At 38.4% G+C, this 22,477-nt stretch overlaps 2 gene segments (V, D, J or C); both read right to left on the bottom strand.

Moving 5' to 3' along the window:
- Positions 1–1,206: 1,206 nt before the first annotated feature.
- On the bottom strand, positions 1,207–15,615 carry LOC118584620. The segment is given in 6 exon segments: positions 1,207–1,355; positions 1,906–1,938; positions 3,433–3,762; positions 9,968–10,076; positions 11,024–11,125; positions 15,487–15,615. Coding segments are annotated over 6 exon segments (852 nt in total).
- Positions 15,616–20,599: 4,984 nt separating this feature from the next.
- LOC118584619 lies at positions 20,600–21,223 on the bottom strand. The segment is given in 2 exon segments: positions 20,600–21,075; positions 21,181–21,223. Coding segments are annotated over 2 exon segments (519 nt in total).
- Between the last annotated feature and the right edge of the window lie 1,254 nt (positions 21,224–22,477).

The following is a 22,477-nucleotide window of genomic DNA, read 5'->3' as shown; positions in this document are numbered from 1 at the left end:
GGAAATCTGGCTTTAAATTACTAGTACTGCTTCAAAACAGCGACCTTTAGTAGTGAGGCTAACTCTCCAATCTTTAAACTGTGGCCCATAAATGTGTCTATTTCAAAGGGCTGTTAGAAGACCAGGGGTTGCTTGGTGCTTGGTGTGTAGTATAAGACATGAACCTATTGCACTCTGCCACTCTTCCCATGGAGAATAGAATTCACTATTGGTGCCTTTGTGTGAGAGTGTGGTATCTACTATCTCTAAGGCAGGGTCAAGGGCCTATTCCAGGGCCCTCAAGGACTTGCTTGTACTTCTGTTACTAATTTACCCAACACACAAAGCCCTAGGGGATAGACTATTTTCACTTCATTTCACAGAGGGAAGCTGTGGTACTGGGAGTTCAGTATCTGAGGTCACTCTCCTCCATCACTTCTCCTCCCTGAAGTTCTGGTAGCTTTCAGGGAGCAGTCTGAGGATCTGAAAACATATGCTGTGAAACATATGCACAGAGCTGAGCACACACAGTCTGAGTCATGTTAGATATTTGCTCACTACCAGTTGAAAGCCTAAAACCAAATGATACCAAGTCTGATGGCCTTTAAGAGCAGTGACATGACTTTTTTTCAATTGCCTGTAGTTCCTCTTACACCTACTGCCCCAAGAAATGTCATAACCACAGACTCTGGACCAGGATTTGAAATATGATTTTGGACTCTTGTTACCAACTGTCATTGGATGTCATGGCTCATTTGTCATACCGTGTCTTTCAGGGTTATTAAAATTGAAGTAAAGATTGACATAAATAGACTTCTGATTTTAAAACAAAATTTATTATCTCTAATATGAAATATAAGACAAGAATTCAAATAGTAAAGAAGGCTTTTCTGGTTGTCTGGAGTGGAGGCTTTCAAGAAGTTAGCTAGTTCAAAGGCAACAAGGACCATAGGTAGAAGCTGCAAACTATGTATATTAGAGCTGTGATGCTTTAGGCTCTTGGGGGAGGGGACTATTGAGGATGGAATCAGAAGGGAGGTGTGCTCAGTTAGAGTTAAGCTGCTCAAATTGCTTATAAAAGTTTGAAAACTTTTATGCAGTGACAGAATGATATACATGTGGCTTTACAGAGGTCAATGTTAGCAAGGAAATCCAGCTGGACCCCCATAAGGCACATTTTGACAGTAAAGGATGGAAAGTAGCTGACTTGTACCACCATTCACTTCCTTAGGACCTCTTCTTATTGCCGCAGAGAGCTGCTCTTCTCAACAGAAAGAAGCTGACCATGGCCAAGTAGATCACACTCTTGAGGAGCAGGAGGAGGTAGGTGTAGTAGGCAGAGGTGCTCGTGAACTGAAGCTGCAGCACAGGGACATCTGAAAGAGTTCTTTAATTAGTTCCACGTGCTTTTTTGACAGCATAGCACATGTTACTGAGGAGGGAGTAATAGGTACTAATTTCTGAGGATTTGCATCAACAGCTCTCCTCACCCAAACCTGAAACAACACTCACTATTCACAAAAGAACCACTAAGAGAGGAATTGAATTTTGAAGTCAGTTTGTCTAAATCTATCATTGCCAGTAATAGTGAGTAACTGGATGACTTTTAAAACCTATACTTAACTTTTATTATGCTTGCTTTGGTGGTTAAAAATAATAGACATATGAGTCAATAAATTACTTTGTTAAAATAGTTTAGAGTACATCACTGTACCCCACATTAAAGTACACTTATATTTGAGTTAGTAGTTCACCATGTTGCTGTGATGTCTGTGTGGTGACACATTAGCTGTAAATATCACTGTCTATTCTGTAATGCCCAGACATTTAGATATTTCTAAATTGATGCAAGGCAATTCAAACATTGTTATGTATAAAAGAAAAAGTGCTATAATGTGATACAAAGGCAAAGATACTAAAACCTACCATTTTCATGCCAACAAGTTGTAGGCTCAGCAACTATAAGAAATGAAAACAAGAATTTGTTAATTAAGATGCACATTATTTGACAGCTCTCTCTATGTGAGCATGCATATATCCACATGTAACAATACACATCATTCACTTGTTATGTTTCTATATACAGAGAAGCAGAAATTCAAAAAGAATATTTTTCCCTTTTTACCCTATAAAATATAGTAAACTGTCTAAAACAGTCTTCAAAGAAAAACAGCCATATCTTTCCAAATCAAGTACCTTCCCAAAGCAACTGCTCAAAGTTCATTGATCATTGTAGTGACTAGGGATCCCAGAGGAGAAACCCGGACAGTGACCAGCAAGAGGCTCATAGGTTTTATATGTGCTCATTCCTCACAGGTTCAGAAGGTCCTGGGGCCTTGGGACTATTGTCCAATGCCAGCAGTTATGACACACAATGAATTGCAAGACCAGAAAATAGGCCTGCTGCACATTCAACACTCTGTCTGGATGTGCAGCTATGTTCCTCACTGAATCAAGGGGATCCTTTGGGGTCTTGCATCTGAATTATTCTGAATAAATTGAAAAGAGTATGCATTCTTCACTGTACACCCCTTCCATGTTGGGACACTTAACTAATCCTGGTCTATCCACCAATGTTCCTGTATAGGCCCCATATATGAGCTTTCTGAAATGCATTGAAATGTCAAGAAATGCATTAATTATGAAGCATGCTTGCAAACAGTATCCTCATTCCATCTTTAACTATGATATTCTACATGACAGTGATACATACAACAAAACAAAAATCTGAAAATTTCAAGGCTGCTAAGTTCAATCCTTTTTTGTGATAAGGTTTGGCTCTTTAATTTGAATATTTTGTTAAGTAAGGCACCAGTTTCTAAGGCATCAGTGTCTTGGAACTGAACTTTGTACACAATAAGATAAAAGTAAATGACTTTGCTTGCATGGTAGAACATTCCTAATTAAGTCATCAGAAGTGGAAACTCAGTTTTAGCATTTATCATGTACTTAGCTGCCTGTTGCTTTAATGTGTCATTTGTTTTAATACAACTAACAATTACTTAAAAGGAAAAATAATAAATAAATGGAGGAAGGAAGGAAGGAAGGAAGGAAGGAAGAGAGAAAGAAAGAGAAAGAAAGAAAGAAAGAAAGAAAGAAAGAAAGAAAGAAAGAAAGAAAGAAAGAGGAAGAAAAGAAAGAAAGGAAGGAAGGAAGGAAGGAAAGAAAGAAGGAAGGAAGAAAGGAAGAAAGGAAGAGAGAAAAGAAAAGAAAAAAGAAAATCAGATCTGGATACTTTGGATAATAACAAGATGCAGAAAAGCTTAAGCCAAATTTTCACCTTTTCTTCTAAAGCCTCTGCCATCTTAGTACTTTGGTAAAGTACAGTGTAAAATAATTGCAATGGCCCTGTTAAAGGTCTTATGTTAGTTTATATTAATACATCATAGAAAATCTGGGTATTTTTGAACACATTTTCTAGAAAGCTCTATTTAAAAGGACATATGCACATACCTTTCTTTATTGGAGGAAAGGAAATCTCTTGATCAACTCCTTTTTTGTTGTTCTCATGTTTGACAATACATCTGTGTTCTTTATACATTGACTTTTCAGTCACAGTAAGCCAGCTAAATTTCATGTATGTGTCATTAGTCTTCAGTGTATTCCCTTCCTGGGATTCCAGGATCTTATCACCATCCTTTTCTTTCCAGTATACTCTTATAATGTCAGGGAAGAATTTTTCAAGGAGACAAAGGTATGTTCCAGCCTTATGGAGATTTGTTTCAGCAACAGAAGGAAGAAAAATGGTAGGCTTGGGGGAAATGTCTGCATCAAGGTTTTTGTCTGTAAGACAAAATGGAAAATTAATAAAGGTGAAAATAATGAGGATAGTAGTTATTATTGTTGAGACATAGCCCAATGTAGTATCAAACTTTCTGTGTACCTGTAGATGGCCTCCTCCTAATCTGCCCGATCCTGATCTTCCTGCCTCTGCCTCCCAAGTGCTAGGATTACAGATATGCACCACTAAATCCAGTCACTCAAAATAATTATTGCATAAATACAAACATTGAATGGTTAAGAACAATTTATTTCTTCACACCACCTTTGTTTTCTCAGAGTGAAGCATGCGTTCATCTGAGTGGATGGATGGGAGGGAAGGAGACTGAATTACTTCAATGGTCATTGTACAGATAAAGGTTTCTTGTCATTTCTAATATGCTTCCCCTCCCAATCCTTTGTTACTTTGTTCTCTGGAAATTTAGTACAACCCACTGCTTATTTAGCTGACTCTATAATGTGCCCTGCTTTTTTATAGCTCAGTGGAATAGATGTCAGGAAGTTTTTCAATTTTTCTTCGTAACTCTATGCAGTCCCTTATGTAATGGGAATATCCTTCCATGTGTATATTACAATCCATCAAGTAGATCTGCTAGCTGCAATTACAGATCCCCTTCTCAATTTTAAAGTTCTCAGGGGATATCCTAGTTGATCTCTACTTTTAGAAAGCGTTTTACCACCCCAGGTTTTGGAGTTGGGCATGTAGCTGTACCTCCGAATTATCCCTAGTATGTTGAATTAAGATGCTTCAATCTGAGTTATCTCAACAGATAAGTTCCTAGTAAGAAGAGGTCAGGGAGAGAGGGGGTCTTCCAAAGAAGGAGAAATAGAATATAATGCTATAAAGAGATAAAGGGGAATCTAGAATAGGATTAAATAGAGAGGGGCATGGGAAGGCAGAGTAAAGGAGGGAATGTGGGTATGAACAACTAACACTAATATGGGTAGTAACAACTAACACAGGGAGAGAATGCCTCCACAAGAAGTCTTATGCCACCAAACAAATCCTCTAGTGCCAGGAATGAGTTATATTTTAGTGAGCATTGGTCAAAGGGGTCCTACAGACCCCTACCTCAAACATCACAAGATATTCCCAAAGCTACTGGTTACTCTCCATAACCTGGTGCTACGGCCCTGTTGCTGAAGAAATTACTTACTTTTATCATTAAAGGTGGAGAAACTGAGCCAGCTAAAAGCTTCACCCCTTCTGACTAGTGTTCATGGTACTAGAAGGTACTCTGTGTGATACTAGAGGAGAAACCCTACTGCCTAAAATAGTAACCTGCTTGCCAGATATAATGGTGAAACTATAGAACAATTTATTGAGTAATCAATCATTTTTTTTATTGGATTAAGGTGCACTCCATGAGATGTAACTCATACCTGATGCTGCTAAAGAGACCAACACCTGAGACTAGATAAGTCACAAACCAGGAAAAATTACACTCCTATAATTCTGCTAATGGACCATGGCAATAAAATGACTGCTAATGACATATTGCTATACCCATTGACCAGTACATTACTCAACCCTTATCAGAGATGTTTCTTCTTGAAATAGCAATTAATACAGAGACTCACAACTGGACAATGTTCAGAGTGAGAGACTTTGGAACACTCAGTGCTAAATGGGGATGTTGAAATCCAGCCTATTCCCTCAAGGGTCAGAGATCTATGTGGAAGAGGAAGCAGAAAAATTGTAGAGCCATAGGACTGGGGCTTCTCTTTAGATAGTGCCTTCTATATATGACAAGAACTTGCATCCATGAAATCTTAACAATATGGTCACCTAAACAAGATGTTCACAGTTACAACACCAGTTGACATTCAAGCATGGGTGGGGGAAATCTCACAAGGCCAGACTCCTAGATTAGCTACACACAATGAATGGATGCTAAGAGAAGGAGAATCAGTGTTCTATAGGGATGGGCTCCAGATAGGTCATGTAATCCCAAGTGGTTAGAAATAAACACACACACACACACACACACACACACACACACACACACACACATATATAATGCTAAATGGATTTAGCAGGTTGTATTTATATACATTTATGTGAGCATATATATTTATATAACAATAGTTATGGAAGAGTCATAAATTTGGCAGGGAGTTGGGAGAGTTCAAAGAGGAAGAGGGTGAGGTGGAAAGAATGTTAATACAATCCTCATGATAAATTTCTCAGAAATAAAAAAAATACTTCATAAAATTAGAAACAAAACAGCATTTTACAACTTCTACTAAAAATTTTATTGGTTAACAATAAAAATCCTTCTTTTTGTGTGTTTTTTTTTTTTTTGATAAAGGGTTTCTTTGTGTAGTTGTGTATCCCTGGCTGTTCTGGAACTCGCTCTGTAGACCAGGCTAGCTTTGAACTCATGGAGATCACCCTGCCTCTGCCGCCTGAGTGCTGGGATTAAAGGCATGTGCCACTGCCATATGGCTAGCAATAAAAATCCTTTAAAAACATATTTAGAGTCATGTTTCTTATCAAATGATGAAATAGCTTGCTAGAGAAAAGCAAATTCTTCCAGATGAGAATTTTATGAATGTAAATAAATATGAAGATTAACTTCCATTTTTAGCAGTTGGAAGTCCAGTTGCACCTCCCAGAAAACTTAGGTGTATAATAAATGTTATTGGCTATAATGACAGAAAATCACCTCTTCATGGTGGAGACAATCTTCTCCATGGTTTTTGTGTCTGTTATTTTTTGGACAATGTACCACATGCTTTATTCATATTATCGACTTCAGATTTCACATAATCTTGCTGTTCTCATACCCTCATCTGTCTTACTTGTTAGGAACTCAGCATAGAATCTCCCATGATCTCTAGGAATAAGTGGCGAAGCCAGAGACCCAAGTCTGAGTTCAAAGCCCAGACTGGTTCATGTGCACTGGACCTAGAAAAAAGGGAAGGCAACTGTCTATTGAGTCCATCACAGACTTGTTTGTTTTTTGGTCTGTTTTTGTTTTGGGGTGTTTGTTTGTTTGTTTGTTTGTTTGTTTTGAGCAGGTTATCTCTGTGTTGCAGTCCTGGCTGTCCTGGAACTTGCTTTGTAGACCAAGCTGGCCTTGAACTCACAAAGACCCACCTGCCTCTGCCTCCCAAGTGCTGGGATTAAAGGCATGCGCCAGCACTGCCTGACTCGTAGACTTCTTTGTAATAATAAACTCCACATTGGTGTCAAATGATTTAATAATGGCTTCCATACACTACATATGAATGTTTTACAGAAGTCTGAATATCTTCAAGCATTACTAGGGTGTTTGCACAGTGTTCTTCAGCATCAACATTGGTAATTGCAATTTCCTGGAGAGTGCTTCAGAAAATCTTTTTCATAGCCCTCTTCTTTCTAAACTTTATCACCTCCACTCCACTATGGCCATGCTTTACCTTCCCTCAATTTCTTTAAAAACATATTCATTCAATACCCACCTATGACAACACAATACATTCCTCTACCAATGGAGCAACTCCACAGTGACTCAACCCATATCAAAACTACTATATTAGTTTAGAGTCCTTGATTCTTCAGATAACAGGGAGAAGATAATGGTCTGGAATTCTTACAAGGATGAGGCTTTGGTCCTGACTTGACGAGTCATAACGAGTTCTGAGATTGAGCAAGTCAAACAACTTCTAAGTTTTAGCTGCTTTATTTTTTATAAAACCTATCTGTTACTGAAAATCAATTCAGCCTCACTACCACAATGAAACTAAAATAAATGACTGCTAGCAACAACAACTTAATTTGCTACAACTTGTGCTGGAACAAAACATTGTCATTCCATGGGGACAAACTTTGCTATTAGTCATAGAAATGGAGGGTTTGGTTTGCAATTAAATCTAGGTCAAAAGAGGAGAGCCTGTCATCTACAGTCTACTTTTCTATAGTATACCCGGGCTCCCAAATCCTCCATCACAAGAAACCTGCTGCTCTAGGATAGCAAAGGGAGATGTGATTAAGCCTAAAGTGTATGCCAGTGTATGGAACACTTCGTTTCTGATGTTAAAACAATGCGTGTGCTCCATTCAGAAGCACAACACATGGGAATCAGATCTTTTACTGAAAGTTTGGGTACAATTCGCTATTTTGCAGTTACTGGCTTGGCTCTTTCTTGAAAATCTAATGAAGAAATATCAGAGGGGCTGGTCTTCAAAGCCATTTTAGGATACTGTTATCTACCTGACCTCATAGACTGAGTCCCGGTGTGTGTGTGTGTGACATCAAATTTTATGATTTAGTTGCAGTATCAGTAGGTTTGTTTAATGGGCACTTTTCATTTCTCAAAATGAATGTTGGAGACAATATCCACTAAATATCCATTTTCCTTCTGAAGGAGATGTGCTTTGAAATAATTTTTCCCCAATTTCCTTTTATCTTTCTTTCTGTGTGTATATGGTGTGTATACATGAAACCTGCAAATTCCTTTGTGTGGATTCAGGCACACACTTGCCTGAATGTGGTAGTCAGAAGCAGCCTTGCTTCAGTCCTCACCTTCCGCTTGTTTCAGACAAGATCTCCTTGTTATTTACTATTCTAGATTCCCGTGTAGTGGGCCTGTGGCCTTCTGGAGCTATTGCTGCCCCAGTGTCCTGCCTTACCTTAGGAGCACATGTGGACTTTTAGACTGACTCTGGGGATTGAAACTCAGGACCTCGAATTTATGCCACAAGCACTGCACACACCAAATCGCCTCCCCAACTACTTCTCTAATTTTACAGTGGAAAATTTACCGCATTTGAAAATTGTCATGCTTCTTTATTTGTCAGTAAAACAGGCGTTGTACTATATTTTATTTTAACCTCTGAACATAAAATTGCATTCTTCAATTATTCTAAACTCTTTACTCATGTCTCCTATGCCAGAATAGGAAGAACATGGCTTCCTCAGATGTGGACAAATAGCCTGACCTCTCTGGACATCAGGGTCAAACCAGGAACCATTCTCAGGATGCTGAGGATGCTGAGGCTGGAGCATGCAGCATCTGCACCCTTGCCTCTCTCCCTTCTCTACTCAGCAGAATATAAAGAAAATGTTCCTGTAGGCATGGGCTCTTGTGTCAGGGTGGAACTCTTGGACGAATTTGCATCTAATACTCAACATCTGAAATTTAGCTTGTGAACATGTAAAATCCTGATAATATTTTTGTTACTATTTATATGAATATATAAAATTGGCTCTGTTGGTATTAAATAGAGACAGTACTCAAGCAAAGCCACAGAAGCTCTAAGTGTAACCAGGAGTCTAAGGACTTAGCACACTCTGCCTTGAAGCTTGTGTCAAGTTCACACAAGTTGACAAGTTTTATTTCATTTTTTCAAGATTTTCCAGATATTTCCAGATTTCCTCCCTTAAAGGGTTGTTAGTTATAAATCAGTTCTTAGCCTAGAATGCAATTTAGAGTTAACTGATATTTCTTTTTCAGAGAGAAATTTTCAGAGAGAAATAAAAACAATAATCATGTATTTGGGCATAGTTACTAATAATTAAACAACTAATGTGTTATTATAAAAAGTCAAGGTGCAGAAAACAAAAATTTTTGACAGTATTACAATCCTAAGCTTCCTAGAGGGAAATAATGATCAAATAAAGATATAAATCTATGAAGAGCCTTTTACATGGACCTGGGACAGATGTGGCTTTTCTAAACTACAAATTGTAATAGAAATATCCAGATAATATTTCAAGAATCAGAGTGACATAAATTGTGACTTGTCACAACCTACCCTACAAGGAGTCAGAGAAATAAGAAGGTCCTTTACTAATGTTCTACAGCAATTTACTATCATCAAAATCAATAATAATGGTTTTCCAGTTTGTCTGGAGAATGTAGCACTAGTTGTATTTCAAAACAGAAAAAAACAAACAAACAAACTCCATTTTGAGGACTCACTTAAAAGACATTTTACAACAATATCCTGAAACAATAATTTATACTAGTTAGTCTATGCACATGATCCTCAGAATGACTTCCACTATTCTATATACAGAGTTTTGTTTTTTTCTGGATGGAAAGAAGAAACCATTTACAAAGTAGTTTTTACTGTCATATCTAATAATCAGGCCTGAAAAATGACTCAGGTTAAGAACATTATAGTCAGATACAGTATCTCATAGTAGTTTTTTGTCTTTTTATATAATCATATTTATATACTTTCTATCACTAGAATAAAGCAGAAAAAAATTACTTACCAGAAGGTATTACTATGAGCTTAGTTCCTTCTGCAAATATCTTGCTCCAGCCTGAGCTATCACAGTGCTCACAGCTTCTACAAAAATCTATACCTTCAAAAAGTCCTTGCTGTCTCAGCAGCCAATCAACTTATAGTTTATTTTTTCTGGGTTTTTGTTTTGTTTCGTTTCCTTTCTAATCGAGGTGTGAAAAAGTTCTAGGTTCAGTTGGAGCTTCTGATGAAGAAACACAATTTGAGATTTTTTCAGTGATAAAATCTGCATATTTGTATTTCAACAATGTAGCTAAAAACTTGATGTAAATTCCTCCTTTTTTTCCTTTTTTGGCTTAATGAATATCATTTATTCAGTATGAAATCTTTACACTATATATTCCACGTGTTAAGAATAAATGTACATTAAATCTTAAAAAAAATATATACCTTTTAAAAATATGTTGTGATAAACTGATCTGGGTTCCTTAGAAATCTGTTGAATATAAATTGTGTGATATCTGGTAACTTGTAAGTTTCTTCACAAACTAACTTCATACATTGTTTTCTCTGGAGGCAGTGATAACAGAGAATAGGAAGGGTACAATTGCGGAAGAAGAGAACTGGGCTAACTGGTCCACCAATTGTTTTTTGTTTTTTTTTCCAAGTAACTAGGGAAAATATTCTAAGAACTGTTTTGTTTTTAATTTCCAGGAGTTCAGTTGTGTTGAAACTGCTCAGTGTTTGCATCAAAGGAATGTGTTTTCTGTTCTCACATGCACTCATGTTTCTTCTTAGGAAGAGGCGAAATACTTCTGAAAAGAGGAAGCTCTTTGAAAAATGTGACCCAAATTATGTATGTTCATAAAGCTGCCATTATTAGTTGCCATTCAAGAACCATTATTGTAGCCATGCTAATGAAAAATGTAATCTGTAATGCCTTATTAGAATAGAGAAGATGGCTAGATAAAATTACATCTGTAAAGTATCATAAAATTTTAATGATTTATTAGTTTATTGATCGATTACAAATATTATTTTAATTGACGATTCCAATTTTCTATTACTCAGAACAGTTGCTTACCCTTTGGACTTTACACAGCATGACAAGTCTCAGTCTCTGTTCTTTACTATTAGTCTTTGTTCCAAGGCCAAGAGGAGAATTATCAGCAGTCTGAAGATGTGTCTATATTTATGGAGACATAAACTAATATAAAACACAAAAGAGTGAGTAATGAGGGATGACAAAATGGCTCAGTAGGTAAATGCACTTATTGCCAAACCCAGTGATCTGAGCTTGATTTCCGGAACTCACATGGTGCAAGGAAAGGACCAACTCTCTTAAATTGTCTTCCAATCTCTGCATGTATCCCTTGGCATGTGCACATCCACACATATATGCATACACACATAAAATAAATGTAAAAATTAATATTATAAATTGTTCATTGCATTTGTAAAAAATAGTCAAACATACCTTGAACCAACAGCTCTCTAATTGGACTTAAGACCTCTCAACAAGAGGTCTACCATGCCTGGTACTGGAGACCTAGCTAACTATTTAATAGTAATAAAGTCATGTTATTGGGACTCTATAACTACTAATTTACTAAAACAGTATAATCACTAACAACAATCTATAAACATTTGTCCTTATACCCACAGGTAAGTGTAATCTTTACCCTTTGTCAAGGAAACTTCTCTTTACAACAGATGGAGAAAATAAAAAGCAGTCAAAATAGAGAGTTAAGGGACATAATCCCAAAGGATAAACCTCTGGCTTGTGGTATATTAGGGAAAGGGGGCAGAAAGATTGTAGGAGTCAGAGGATCAGTGCATTTGTTGTAAGACTGTGTCTCCTAGTAACAACAGAAGCTCTATTCATAAGGTCTTACCAACATGAATACCAAATGTGAGATGAACAAGGATGACACTAATGAACAGACTAAACTGGATGGGGGAAAGCCCAAAAGGTCTCAACCCTACACTAAAAACTGCAGGAAACTGAGTAAAGCTGGGAGTGGGAAAGGTGGTCCTCCTCAGGAAGGAGCACATCAATTGACTGTCCAGTGCCAAACAGTCAGCTCTGAAAAGATACATACAAGTAACACCATATGGACTTAGCAGGTTATATTTAGAAAAATATATGTATATACAAGACATATATGCATGGAATAACAATTAATAAAAAAAGAGGCCATGAATTTGAAGGAGAGCTGAACGGAATATATTAAAGGGTTTGTAGGGAAGAAAGGGAAGGGGAAATGTAATGAAATTACAATCTCAAAAGTAAACAAAAAAGAAACCAGAAAAATATAAAGACTATATGAAAACGGCAATATCAAGTTTTAGTAATTGTCCATTAAAATCTGAATACATAAAGAAACACATTGATAGAGAAAAATCTATACTTATCAGGAAGCTAGTACCTCCTAAATTCATATTTAAACTGGCTACAATTTCAATCTGAACTACTATAGTAGTTTGCTTTGTTTATTCTAAAGTGAAGGTGCTAGAATTTGGATAAATAAGCATATTAAAGATTCTGTGAAGATTCATGAACATTAAAAACTAAAAGAATTCTCAACTAGGACTGGTGGCTATAATCCTAGCTAATTAGGAGGCTCAGGCTGAAGGATCACAAATTTAAAGCCAACTTAGGCTACAGTGTGGGTTCAAAGTGACTCTAGGCAATGTAATGAGACTCTGCCTCAAAAATAAAAAATAAATAGAGGGCTATGGATATGGCTTTATGGTATAATACTTGCATATGACTCTATGTTCATCTCAAGTTCTGTGAAAACAAATTAATTAAAAAACAGTAAAGAAGACATTTGACTAATGTCACAATATAATATTGATGCAAGAATCATGAAATAGTGAAACTAAAAAATTTCATAGAAATGGTCAAACAATATATGGATGTTCAAAATATAAATATAGTTGAAACCATAGTGAAAACTATAAAGTCATCAAGAAAGAAATTAAGAGAAGGCAGTTGAAGATGGAAAGACTTTCTATGTTCATAGATAACCAGAATAAATATTGTTTAAATGCCTACATTATTAAAAGTAATATGCAGGAGATGGAAAAATGACTCATTGGATAAAATCAGTGACTTCTCTTTCAGAGGACCCGGGTTAAATTCCAAGAATCCACACCACATGATCATTCACAACTGTCTGTTACTGCAGTTCCAGGGGACTCAACATCATCTTCTGCTTTATGGGCACCAGGTATGCACATGGTACACATACATACATATATTCAAGCAAAACATCTGTTCATATAAAATGTAAAATAAATGATTTTTTAAAATGATACATACATTTAATTAAATGTCCATCAAATTGCAGAGATATTCATCATAGAAGTAGAAAGAACAACCATTAAATTATATGAAAACACACCAGACTTTGAATGCCAAAGTAAGCCTAAGCAAGAAGACCAAGTGTAAGCATCACAATATCTAATGTTACCAGACTCCAGGCCAATAGAGAGAAAAAACAGCCCGATGTGGTACCAGCACATAGATTAGTCATGTGGAGCAACGGAATAGAATAGAGGACCCAGAAATAAGCTCATTTAATACAACTGTTATATTCAATGAAGGTGAACAGGCAGTCTCCTTAATAAGTAGTGCTAGGGAAAGTGGGTACTCCATGTAGGAACCTGAAACTAGATCCTTATTTCTCACTCTCTCCAAAAAGTCAACCTGAAATGGGTTGAAGAAGGCCTTAATGGAAGATGCTGAAACTTGAAATCAATAGAAGAAAACGGGGGAACAATGTTAGAAATAACACCTGATGGTTCATTTTCAAAGTTATTGAGAAAACTTAAGATCTAGACAATATATGAGTATATCTTCCTGATTATCAAAAAGAAGATGAAGAGTCATGTGTCCAGTTTTTACATATTCTTCTCTGCATTCAGTGAGAAGCCTGCCAATCTAGGCTGATACTTAGCTTTGCAGTGTTGTAAATAAAATTGTTTCATTTTCACTTCTCTTGGTCTCCAGTATTCTTATTAAAAGTGAGGACAATCAATTCTCACTCTGGACATAGAAGTTACTTTCTCTAGAGGACTCTAAATAGCTCAGAGAACAAAAACAAGTTTTGATTAATGGGACTGGATCTAATTAAAAGGCTTAATTAGAGAAATAATAACCAACAGAGTGAAGAGACAGCCTACCAAATGGGAGAAAGTTTCTGCCAAATATTAATCTGACAAATGATTAGTATCTAGGATATATAAAGAATTCAAAAAGTTGAATAACAGAAACACACACTGCTCAGTCCAATCAACAATGGTCAATGAAATGCAGACATTTCCTAAATGATGAAGTCTAAATGGCCAATAAGTAGTTAAAATGTAGTCACCAGTGAAGACGGAATAAAAATTACATCCTCTCATAGTGAGAATGGCTTCCATCAAGAACAGAGTCAACAAACCCAAAAATTACTTAGAAGGAGGTATAAGCACCCATTATAGAACACTTGAGCCACTTTGAAAGTCAGCATGGAAGTTCATTAGAAAATAAAAGTAGAACTTCAATATGATCCAACTATTCTATTTCTGTATAAATGCCCCCAAAGCATTAAAATCAGATTACTGTCAGGCGGTGGTGGTGCATGCCTTTAATCCCAGCACTCGGAAGGCAGAGCCAGGAGGATCTCTGTGAGTTTGAGGCCAGCCTGGGCTGCCAAGTGAGTTCCAGGAAAGGCACAAAGCCACACAGAGAAACCCTGTCTCAAAAAACAAAAACAAACAAACAAAATCAGCTTACTATGGAGATATCTGCACATTTGTGTTCATTGCTAAACTAGTCACAATAGTTGATTTATGGGATCAGCCTGTGGATAAAGAAAAATTTGATGTGTATATGCATCAGTTATAAAGATATCTTAAGTCGCATGATTTGTAGGAAAAATATGGCATTAGAGATAACCACTTTTTGTGAAATAAGTCAGTGTCATGGGGACACACAGCATGGTTTCTTTCATTGGCGAAGTGAGAAGGGGAAAATGGCCTGAAATGAAAAATGAAAGTAGTGAAAACGGAGGAAGGAAGAGAAATTGAGGTTAAGGGGGGGTACAAAGAACGAATGGCAGAAGCCAAGGGCAATGGCTCAAGTTTATCATCCTCTCACTCAGGAAGTAGAGGCAGGAGCATCAGGAGTTCAAAGTCATCCTCAGCTACATAGTTCAAAGACAGTCTGAGTTACAGGAGATCCTGTCGCAGCAAATATACAATGAAGCATAATATAGCATTGCAAAATTAAAGTGAGATTGACTATGTGTCTACCATTAGCCAATGATTATCCTTTAGAAATATTAAAAAATTTAACTTCCGTGTAAGATAGGTTCAAAATTAAATTGAAATTTACAATGCTTTGAGTATATTAGAACAAATATAATAAAGCAGATTGCACTCACTAGGTAGAAGAATAGGAGAGCAATTGTGTTATTTAAGAAATACAGTGTGGGAAATTGTAGTTTACAGTATTTTCAAACAATGTTTCTAGGAGAAAAGTCAAGCAAGACTTACTGAAGGCTCTGAAGGAGAAGAGTGGCATGTTACTCCTAGAGTATAAACGCACAAGTAGGGAGGATACAGCTGGAAGGTGAGAGAAACAAGGCAGCAGAAGGCATTGCTGCTGGCAGTGAGGAGTAGCATTTGGCCAGTGTGATGAACTCTGAGAGGCTTAGCAAAGTATGAAGGTCTTCATGTAAGAAATCAGATGACTGCATTAGAACGTTGAAATTGATGGCCAAAAAGCAGTTAGACCTAAAGATGAGCATCAGATGCAGTGCTTCTACTCTTGGTGATAGGGCCTTGAACACATTCAATTCTCAAGGTTCAGGTGTCTTCACCGAGATGATGGGATCCAAATTTCAGGACTCTGTAAGGTTTAAATGAAAGGATGTTTCTAGAATAGATCCTCCAGTGTGGTAGGTGCTCAAAAATGGTTTGTTTCTTTTAAAACTAATGTGAAACATCAGGCACAGACAATTTGTATATTTTCACATTTAATGTGTGTGTGTAAATATGGAGCTCATATGTCCCAAGGACAACTCTTGGGAGTCAGTTCTCTCCTTCCATCATGTGGATCCTAAAGACTGACCTCAAGTCAGCAGGCTTGGCAGCAAGCTCCTTTATTTCCTGAGCCATCTTGCCAGTCTGATTTATGTTTAGTAACATACAAAAACAAGTTAGACTTCTGCATAGCCATCAGTAATTTCCCTTCTCACTCCACTTTATTACACACACACACACACACACACACACACACACACTCACTCACCTAAATCTTGAGATGCCTAGTGAAAGCAATTTAAATTCTAATTCAAAGCAAGGATTGAATAAAAAATATGTAAATGATGAGCAAATGAAGCATTATAAAACTCAAGTTTGAATGTAGTCATGAAAAGCTTTATATTGCTTTTTCAAGTTTGAAAATGACAACTTTAATAGTTGAGAAATTTCAGACAAATTGTTTTGTGATTAAAATAATACCATATTTCATGGTTTGATTGCCTTCTTAAACACAATAGTAACATTTGTTTTTTTTGCATTGGGTCATTTTCTGAAAATTCTCAGTTTTAATAAAATTTGTATTTGAGCAATTTGAAGAGACTCCCAGTAAATAAACAAATGGGTGTAACATTGTTTTAAGAAAAATAAACGTAATACCTGACATGTTCTAGAGATAAGAAGATCTTCTACAACACTCACATTCTTAGTCTGTATCATTGTAACCCCACACACATTACATCACTATGTAACAGCAGATGTACCCTGTATGGAAAAGCAGTCATGAGAAAGCATTGGTCTGTCTCTTTATTCATTCCAAAGGTCACTATTTGAAAGAGGACAGGCCATAGCACACAGAGCAGATGCTTCCTCGTAGTGATTTGCACTACCTGTCTTCTTTCTGCATTTGATTATCATCTAGTCTGTGAGGGCTTTGTTCATACTGAACATGTGACATGCCCTACATGTGTTATAGAAACTCTGTATATGGAGTTCTCACAGGCAAACATGCCAGGTGGAGCCCATGGCTCTTTGTGACAAATATGAAATATTTGTCTGTACTGTATAAGGACTTGTAACAGGCATTTTTGTGGAGATTTATAGTCAGCTCAGCTCTAAAGTTTCCTTTCTCTCTATTCTAGGATGACAGGTACAGATTCTGGGCTTTTGGTAGTGAGCAGGCAGAGAATTCATAAAGAGAATCTGCCATGTACCATCACCCATACATAAACCTCTTTCAGCTGCATCTGTAAGTTGTTATGACCAATAGATGTCAGATGGGACACTGAGAAATAGAGGCTTCAAAGTGAGCTGGGATGTAAGTTCAAGGTTAAAGACTCCAGGCTTTATTCAATTCATTTTATTCAGCTGCTTTGCACTACACTGATGGAGTGGGAAGAATGAGGTGGCTGGAGCCAGCTCGGGGTCTATGCCTGGTCCATGTCAGAGGATCTGCTTCTAAAATGAACATCTACAATGCTGAGTGTACTTTGTGAGAATCATGTGGACTACCACAGTAAATAAAAAATAGAGGGATAGTTGATACACAAATTGTAAAAGTAATGCTACCAGTGCGTTTTAGGGTGACCCAAGCAAACATTAGGGTGGCCATAGATAATGAACAGTGTATTTTTTTTTAATGAGATGAGATTTGGGTATTTTACCATGAAGAAATAATAAAGAGTTTAAGAAATGTGTATGTTTGCCTTGATTTGAATGTTACATATTGAATGAATGTATTTTTTTAATTACATACTACTACCTGGATATTTACAGATTTGAGCTGCATATTTCAGTTAAAGAATGAATTTAACCAGAGACATAAGATACAACCCCAAATGTGACTGGCATTAAAAAAATAGTCAAGGAAATGATTCCTAATGATATTATGCTATACTTGGAGATTGTTGCCTGGCCCAATTGCCATTAAAGACGCTTCACCTCTCTTCCCCAACCCACCCAATCCACTCCTCCTCCTTTCTCTTCAGAAAAGGGCAGGCATCCTATGTATAGCAGTCAGCCATGGTCTATTAAACTGTAGTAGGACTAGGCACCTCCTCTCCTATTGAGTCTGGATGAGGCAACCCAGTAGGAGGAAAGGTTACCAAAAGCAGGTAACAGAGTCAAAGACAGCCCCTGCTCCCACTGTTAGGAGACCCACAAAAAGACCAAGCTGCACACTGACATATGTGCAGAGTACCTAGGTCAGTCCCATTCAAGCTCTGGTGGATTGGGTGGGTTGGGGAAGAGAGGACTTTGCGGGGAGGGGCTTGGACAAGAGGAGGGAGGGAGGGGAAACTGTAATCAGGCTGGGAAAAAATTAATTAACTAAAAAAAATTTTTAAAAGAGTAAATTTAAATAAAAGTGTTGAGAAAAAAGTTCTGCAAGCTCTTTAAAATTTATGAAGATCAGTGCTTAATGTGAATGATATTCCATGTGTTTCATCTAAGAATTATTCTAGAATTTAATTTCTAGTTACAGTTCTGCTAGTTGTCTGTGGAATAGGAAATTTATGTAATGACTGAGACTTAGAATGGTGGGCAGTGTGCCATATGAAATCTCACTGCTCAGGGATTCGAGTGGTCTGATGCTCATATTATCCACAACAACTGAATCTAGATTGACTTGAAAGTCCATACACATAACATGCTACTTGATTTCCTTTGTTTTTCTATTGTATAAGGAGACTGCAGCATCCATGTAGACATTTGGTCTTTACCAACTGAATCAGGGTTATGTAGTTATCATTGTCATGGCTACCTATTACCAGGCAGTGTAGACATAGAGGCTAGAGTTAGAGGTCATTTGCAGTTGTCTCATTGGACCCACAGTTTTGATCATGACTCTATCCTGAGTACCACCACAGTTTCAGGAGTGTCAGACTTTAGTCCAACTGTGCTTGTGTTTCTAACAGGTGAAAGCACAGTTCCCAGAGTCCTGTCACCTTTCAAACCTCATGTTATAGGAAAGTTCAGAGGAGTTGGGTCAGGGCTGACGAGATGCCTCAGTGGTTAGGAGCCCTTAATCGTCTTGCAAAGAATCTGAGTTTAGTTCCCAGTACCCAGTCAGGCTGCTTATGACTACCTGTAATTCTAGCTCTATGGGATTAGGCAACCTCTCTGGCCTCCACAGGCTTCACATTCATATCTCCATATAAAAACACATGTAAACACAGACATACACACAAACAAATGGATACACACAAGCAAACATGCATACATAAAAAAGAAATATTTTTAAAATATGAATTGAATTTTCTTGCTATTTTTTTTCCTTAACTTGAGGAGGCAAAGCATGTGTAAGCTAAAAGACAAAACAACCCAAGATTGGAAAAGCACAGGGACAAATAGCCAAATGACTGGAAGCACATGAATTATGAACCAAAGGCCGTGGAGCCCCCAGCTGGAGCAGGCCTTCTGGATAAGTGAGACAATTGAATAGCTTGAACTGTTTGGGAGGCATCCAGGCAGTGGGACCCAGATCTGTCCTTAGTGCATGAGCTGGCTGTTTGGAACCTTGGGCTTACACAGGGACACTTTGCTCAGCCTGGAAGGAGGAGACCGGACCTGCCTGTACTGAATCCACCAGGTTTAAATGAATCCGCAGGGGTGTCTTGGTCCTGGAGAAGATGGGAATGGAGGGGAGGGGCTAGGGGGACGGTGGGGCTGGGGGTGGGAGTGGGGAGGACAGGGGAACCCATGGCTGATATGTAAAATTAAAACACAAATATAATAAATTTTAAAAAGGAGAAAAAAAAAAGACAAAGCAAAACAAACCCCCAAACATGTTGTCCTCTTCACTACATGTGTGCATCTTTGCCATAGAGGACATAGGAACCAGGTTTGAGAAGAAATAGCTAATATTTTGGACATTGGGGTCCAGGCTGGAATTGGAATCACTTTATTTGGCTGCTACTGAGACATCTGCAGAGAATCATTTGCCTAGAACACAGTTGCATGGGTTTTGTTGCTGTTGTTCTTATTCTTTAGGTAAAAGTCACAGGATGTTGGACATAAACAGCCTGTATCTCTGAAAAAAGACAGGTATCAGGCCAGGGCCACCAAATCTGAATCAAACTCATGGCCTCAGCTATGAGAGGTCCACGGTTTCACAGTGTAGTGTAGGAAATATAGGCTTTATATCAACCAGTCCTTCCAGAACTGGCAAAGACTTTATAAATATACTCATAAAGAAGTTATTCTCTGTGCCTTTCATACCCTATTTATGCCACAGAAGCTCTTCCAGGTACTGAGACTTCAGAACCAAGAGAAAGTTGCAGGAATGAAGATGGACAGGTAGCCATGGGAGAATGAATAGCATAGGGATGAGGAGGATGGGGCACAGCTGTCATTTACCTCCATCTCCCTTCCAGTTGTGTGGTAATGTCATACTTGACTTATATCAGCCAGCCAAGATTAGGGGGTCTAATGGTATAGGGATTCCACAATTATTTGTCACTGTGTCCCTTTGAATGAAATATAATCATGCTAAAAGAAATTTATTTTAGTAGTGCCCATAGGAGAAACAGGGAAAGGGACTGGGTGGAGATGAAAACAGGGCTGTAGCTGCCTCTCCTGGTCACTGTGCTTGGGACAAGCCAATGACCTTTTCTAGGCTCTGGCTTCCTCATTTGCAGTGACAGCTCTGAAGAAAAGGAGTCCCAAGGACCCACCCAGTCCCAATACCTATGAACCTGTGAATGTGAGCCCTGAGGGTCCTCAGTGGTTTAGGGACTGTGAGTGCAGCTGAGGAGCAGTGATAAGAAGGTTTTCTTACAGGTTCCTTCAGATGATGAGACACCGTGAGATCCCAGCACGCACAGTAGTATGTGGCCTCATCTGTGGTGATAACATTGTTGATTATCAGGTAAAAGGTGCCATCACTCTTCTCATCTGTTTCCAAGCGGGAGTTGGGCTTGTCTTGTATGTAAGCCTTGGCTGAGCCATAGAAGATTCGTTTCAGGGGCTCCCCTTCTTTCAGTTGGTACCAGTGCACAATGGTGTTCTGAAGGGGGACCCCAGAGAGCTTGCAGCTTATGTGCACCGTCTTGTTGGGTCTTCGGGTAAAGGACAGCTGGTCCTGAGATATCCAGGAATCTCCATCTGAAAAGTGAGGGAGAGAAAGCAGAGATTTGCAAGTCATTGTTATTCCCAGTTGGCTCAGTACACAAAAATAATAAAAGGGGAAAAGGAGCGAAGTCAACTTACAAACCCAAGCAAAAGACAGAAGGAAAACCCAGGGGGTCAGCATCTCCAGCAGCAGCTGGACTGGACACCAGAGACAGTGACTGGGACCCGAGCTACAGTAGATTATGACCCAGCCCTAGCTCTGTAGAAAAGGGACGGGGGAGGAGGGCAAGACTTGTTTCTGAGCTGATGAAGGCCTGCCCAGTGGGCTGTGTCATTGTTCATGTTCCTGTTGCAAAGGATCTCTCAGGTACCAGAAGAAGTCATCAAAACACCTGTTACAGCAGCAGTACTACATTTCCCGTTGGGAGCCATTCCCCCAAGCCCCTCCCCTGTTGTCCTTAAGTATTATTCCAGTGACACCTCTCCTTGACATCGTTTTCACTCCCTAGGCTTTAAACCATTTTCTTTTTTTTTCTTTCTCATAAATGCTTTGGATAACTATGAATAATCTTGTGGGCATGGAAGAAAGTAGTAGTGAACAAGATTCTCCAGTCTTGATCACTATGTGTATGCACAATTCATGCATATCTGTTTTGACTTGGTAATTCTATATTAACAAGCAGTGTAATGGAAGACACCAAGCTATAATCTTCTATTGTGAATGAAGTCCTGTTAAGGAAAAACATAACTTCTTTGACCCATTCATAATTAACCTTTCAGAATTACAGCTCTGCCTTAATTTTGTTGGGAGAACAGGAAAGACATGCTTTGCTGAGTTGGGGAATATTCTCACTTGAGCTGCAATAGCTCATTGAAGTGGTTGTGCTGTAGTGTGAAAAGACTGAGATTGGATGATCACAACACTGGAAACATTCACATGAGACTTCAGAAAATCCTCAGCATCCTGTGCTCTTGTCGCTTTGAGTTGAGAAGCGCTGCTTACTCTCCTCAGTGAGTGAGTAGGAAGGGGAATCCAGGCCTCTCTTTCAAAAGGCTTTGCTCCTTCTCAAAGTCCACAAGCTTTCTTCAGCACTGCACATTGGCCTCCTTCCCAGGAAGCTTTCTGTAGGTAGGGAAGCAGAAACCATCACAGACACTGATGAACGGTGGCTCAGGGATGAGAAGAGATTATGGGGTTCTAGTGAAGGAGACACCGCACTCGGCCCTTGGGCTCATGGTGATGAGATCAAACTCAGGACACCTGATGGAAGCAGATGCAGAGATCCACAGCCATGCATTGGGCGGAGCTCAGGGAGTCTGGTTGAAGAGAGGGAGGAAGAATTATATAAGAAAAGTGGGGTCAAGATCACGACAGGGAAATCCGCTGAGACAGCTGACCCGAGCTCGTGGGAGCTCAAGGACTCTAGACTGACAG

Source organism: Onychomys torridus, chromosome 5 (genome assembly GCF_903995425.1).
Source record: "Onychomys torridus chromosome 5, mOncTor1.1, whole genome shotgun sequence".
NCBI classification, from domain to species: Eukaryota; Metazoa; Chordata; class Mammalia; order Rodentia; family Cricetidae; genus Onychomys; species Onychomys torridus.
The sequence above is the reverse complement of the archived record's forward strand: the minus strand, read 5'-3'. Positions and strand labels throughout refer to the sequence as shown.